The 3,846-nt window shown below is 42.4% G+C and overlaps 1 protein-coding gene across 1 annotated transcript; it reads right to left on the bottom strand.

Moving 5' to 3' along the window:
- Positions 1-44: 44 nt before the first annotated feature.
- On the bottom strand, positions 45-3,527 carry LOC105569013 (kinesin-like protein KIF23). Its single transcript, XM_012025134.1, has 10 exons — positions 2,845-3,527; positions 2,578-2,748; positions 2,292-2,490; positions 2,052-2,190; positions 1,747-1,946; positions 1,548-1,652; positions 911-996; positions 697-827; positions 399-607; positions 45-309 (listed from the first exon to the last, which is right to left on the bottom strand). The coding sequence occupies exons 1-10, from the start codon at positions 3,360-3,362 to the stop codon at positions 139-141; spliced, it is 1,929 nt and encodes a 642-aa protein (XP_011880524.1). The 5' UTR covers positions 3,363-3,527; the 3' UTR covers positions 45-138.
- Between the last annotated feature and the right edge of the window lie 319 nt (positions 3,528-3,846).

Raw genomic sequence — 3,846 nt, 5'->3', positions numbered from 1 at the left:
AAAATTGGTTTATATGTTTCAGACAAATACATCAGACTCCAGAATTCCCGCAGATTGGCAACTCGCGTGCCGATGTCTTCGGAAGACAATACTAAATGCATTTCCCCCCTTAAAACAAATGTTCAATGTTAAATATTATCAAGTCAAAATCAGAACGATTACCTGATGATGTTCACGCTGTTGACGCAGTTTTATTTCCAACTCTCTGTTCATTTTGCCCGTCTTGACTAGCATCTTTGTATTATATTTCTGCTTCACTTTTTGCTCATCTATCAAGCGTTGATTTAACACCAACTCCCGATCTTTCACCTAGAACAAGATACGATACACATTATTTAAATTATTAACGTAGCGTTCAGGCGGACGCATCGGACACATAGCACGTGTACAAACCCCACCTCTTGCTGTAAACCTCGCACCATTTCATTGGCACTGTTCAATTTACACAAAAGCTTATCGATTTGCGTCTCCGTTTTGCAGAGGTGTCCTTCCAATGCCGATATCTTTCTTTTCTGCTGTGTATTTGCAGCTTTTAACGAAGCTACTTCAAGTTTTAAATTTACATTCTCTTGCTCAATTGCCGTTAATATTCGTCTAAAATCCTCTTCTATAAATGAAAAATGTTCATGTCTCATTATTATCATCTTTTCTATAATTCTATTATTATCATTAAATGTATAAAATTAAATATCTCACGTTTCCTTTGTAAATCCACGCGAAGTATGTTACGCTTGTTGACACGTTGCTCCAAGAATTGTATTAAGGATTGTATTATTTGATCGTTGTCCGAAGTGACAGTCTCCAATTGAGGAAACGGTCCGCCCAAACTAAAACATATTTGAAAACAGTTGAAAAGAGGCGAAAAAAGGGTGGGAAGAATTCGAGTTATAATAATTGTTCAAAGTTGCACCTGTACACTAGGCCTAGATCAATGTTCAACTCGGCAGCCTCCGGTCGACCGTCTCTCTCCAATCTGCTTCTTGCTTCCTTGAATAACTGAAAGTAAAAAAAATAGATATATTAGTTGCATTCGCACCTGTGCACGTGTGCGTGCGTATTTCAGAATGATCAATTGAGCAGGGTTGGGAAAGTTATTTTATAAATTTATAAAAGTATCGAATTACAGTTACAGTTTTTTCGCTAAAAATGTAACCAGTTACAGTTACAAGTCACCAATTCTGAAAAGTAACGCGTTACAGTTACAGTTACTCAAAAAGTAACGAATCGTTACTTTGCAGTTACTTTCTTGCAATGAAAATAAAAATACTAAATCTGCATTTGAATTGTAAAGCGTTAATAAAGGCGTTTATGCGCAAGGTCTAATGCAATTTGTGGAGGTTTAAAAAATATATAAAATAACTATTACTATGTAACGAATTAAATTAGTTACTAGTTGTCGAAAAAATGTAACCGAGTTAAGTTACAGTTATAGATAGAGAGAAAGTAACAAAGTTAAGTTAGAGCTGCCAAAAAAAGTGTAACTGTAACTTCGTTAAAAGTAACGAGTTACTTCCCAACCCTGCAATTGAGTGTCATTTGAGAATCACCTTATTCGCTTGTCTTCTGCCAGGAGTGAAACCGAGATCCAATTTCACAGGATTAGACCTGACGATGTGCACTTCTTGAGTAATTTCCGCAAACTTCATGACTTGCTACACACAAACGTTATTGAAATTAATGACAATTATCTATTTCATTAAATTTAGATACGTTACATATAGTTACGACATATCATACGACACGTACAATCGTCTCGTCATAATCGTCCGCTCTTGGATTCACACAGACTATCATTCTGACCTGTCCTTCCCCGTCGAAATAGTTTTTGAATAAATGCGTAAGCTTGGAATCTCGATAGGGGACCATTTTGTTTGTACTTTGACTCTGATTTTCCCTTAAAATTTCCAAACACGATCGCAGTGTCATGAGAGAGTTGTTGATGTTGCCTTTAACACAATCGCATTAATTTGTTTTCACAAGTAAATATGACAAATTAATAATTTTCACAGGTACATACGACAAGAAATAAAACACGAAACGTTTCATCTCACCTGCTTCCCGCAAACGTTGGCCGGTATTCTTCGTGCGATTCGTTCGCTCGCTACCCGCCAAATCCACCAAAGACAATTGACTTACGCACACGACTCGTTTATCCTGCATTACATGTTCACCCTCGCAATCTAAAGGTGCCTTTAAGTGTATACAATGATGGTTAAAAAGCGATTATATTTCAAACTTTAAAGTGATCTCCGACGTAATGGCGAGAGATTCGAAAAGGGCACGTATACTACCTGCACAAGCCTGATGGTGAAGACGCTGTGCGATCTACTCGACTCTGCATTCAATGCCGTGTGTGCAACCCGTCTTTTTCGTTGTCCACGTTGAAACAGCTCAAAGGCTTCCTCTGCGCTCTTTACCTCGACTTCCGTAACAGCGTGTACATACATATTCTTGTTGCCGTCTTCTCGAACAATTTTACTCTGCAGCGTCCTACGTCAAGCGTAAGTTGAGCAAGCAAAGCAAAGCGCGCGTCGAACACATACAATGAAAGAGTTGTTGCCTCAGGCGAGTACGTACTTTGTTCTCATGTCATCCTCGTCCAACAAGTCGTACACACTGTTGTTGTATATTTCGACGTACGTGGCGAATACAGCGTACGCGTTGTCCAGCTCGATTGCCACACTTTGCGATTCATTGCGCTCATGGGCCACCGCCGGATTGCTGTCACCATCGCTGTCCACCTTACGGCTATAATTCACGAGAGTAACATTCGCCAATTATTGTGCCTACACGATATAAACGTGATAAAAATTGCTTGGCAAGTGCCGGGCGTGGGGGACTTACTGTTTGCCGGGTCTCGCGGTTCTTTGGCTCGACAGACCGGCGTGAAGCTCGCGCTGCCTCTCGAGCATAGCGTCAGCCTCGCCTTGCACGTCGAAGCCGTTCAATTTGTCCGGCTTGAAGACAAACTTTTTCGTCTGATAATTCGCGATAGTGTTGAAGATAACGTCCAAGCAGCGAGGCATAATACCGGCATCCTGCGGTTCCCCGGTCATCGTGTACGTCTTCCCGCTACCCGTCACACCGTACGTAAACAGCAGGCCGTTCCTCCCGTGAATGAGATTTTGGACCAGAGGAAGGGCGACCGTCTTAAATATCTCCCGCTGCGTCACGTCGGCTGTGAACACGTGGCTGAACGTCGTTTGTATCTCTTTGCTGGTCGCAGTGCGAAAATTGGCTGCCGACTCCGGGGGCGTTATCACCACGGTCGAGTCAGACGTGACTCTCATGCACGACGCATCCATCGGTGATTGCATGGGCCGCAAACGGCAGTAAACTTGCACGGGATCCTTGGACAGCATATTCGATCCCTTGGGTCGAGCGACTGGCTTGCGAGCTGGGGTCTTGGAGCGTCTGGAACATTTGCATTATTTTGTTCTTGCGTCTCGAGTCTTGTATGTCTCAGTTAAGCTGGTGGCAGAGAACGATCCGTAAACGCTTAAGACTGGATGAGTCGTAGACGTAGGGCAAGGCAGCGAGAAATGTAAGTCGTGAAAGGCTATTGTATACGACTTATGTTTCTCTCTGCCTTGCCCTACGTCTATGACTAAGACAGTCTTAAGCTTTTAGGCCCGGTCTACAATGAGTCGTTAGTCAGAAGTCGCAACTATATGTTGATCCTTTTCCTTTCTGGGTGGAAGAAAAAGGACCGACATATAGTTCCGACTTCTGACTAACGACTAACGACTCATTGTAGACCGGGCCTTACGGATTGTTCTCTGCCATCAGCCTTAGGACCTGAGCAGAATGGCTGTCTTGTACTCTTAAGGCGATGCTTTGTGTTTT

This window comes from Vollenhovia emeryi, unplaced genomic scaffold (assembly GCF_000949405.1).
Source record: "Vollenhovia emeryi isolate VEMERY1.0 unplaced genomic scaffold, V.emery_V1.0 DF942391.1, whole genome shotgun sequence".
Lineage (NCBI taxonomy): Eukaryota > Metazoa > Arthropoda > Insecta > Hymenoptera > Formicidae > Vollenhovia > Vollenhovia emeryi.
The sequence above is the reverse complement of the archived record's forward strand: the minus strand, read 5'-3'. Positions and strand labels throughout refer to the sequence as shown.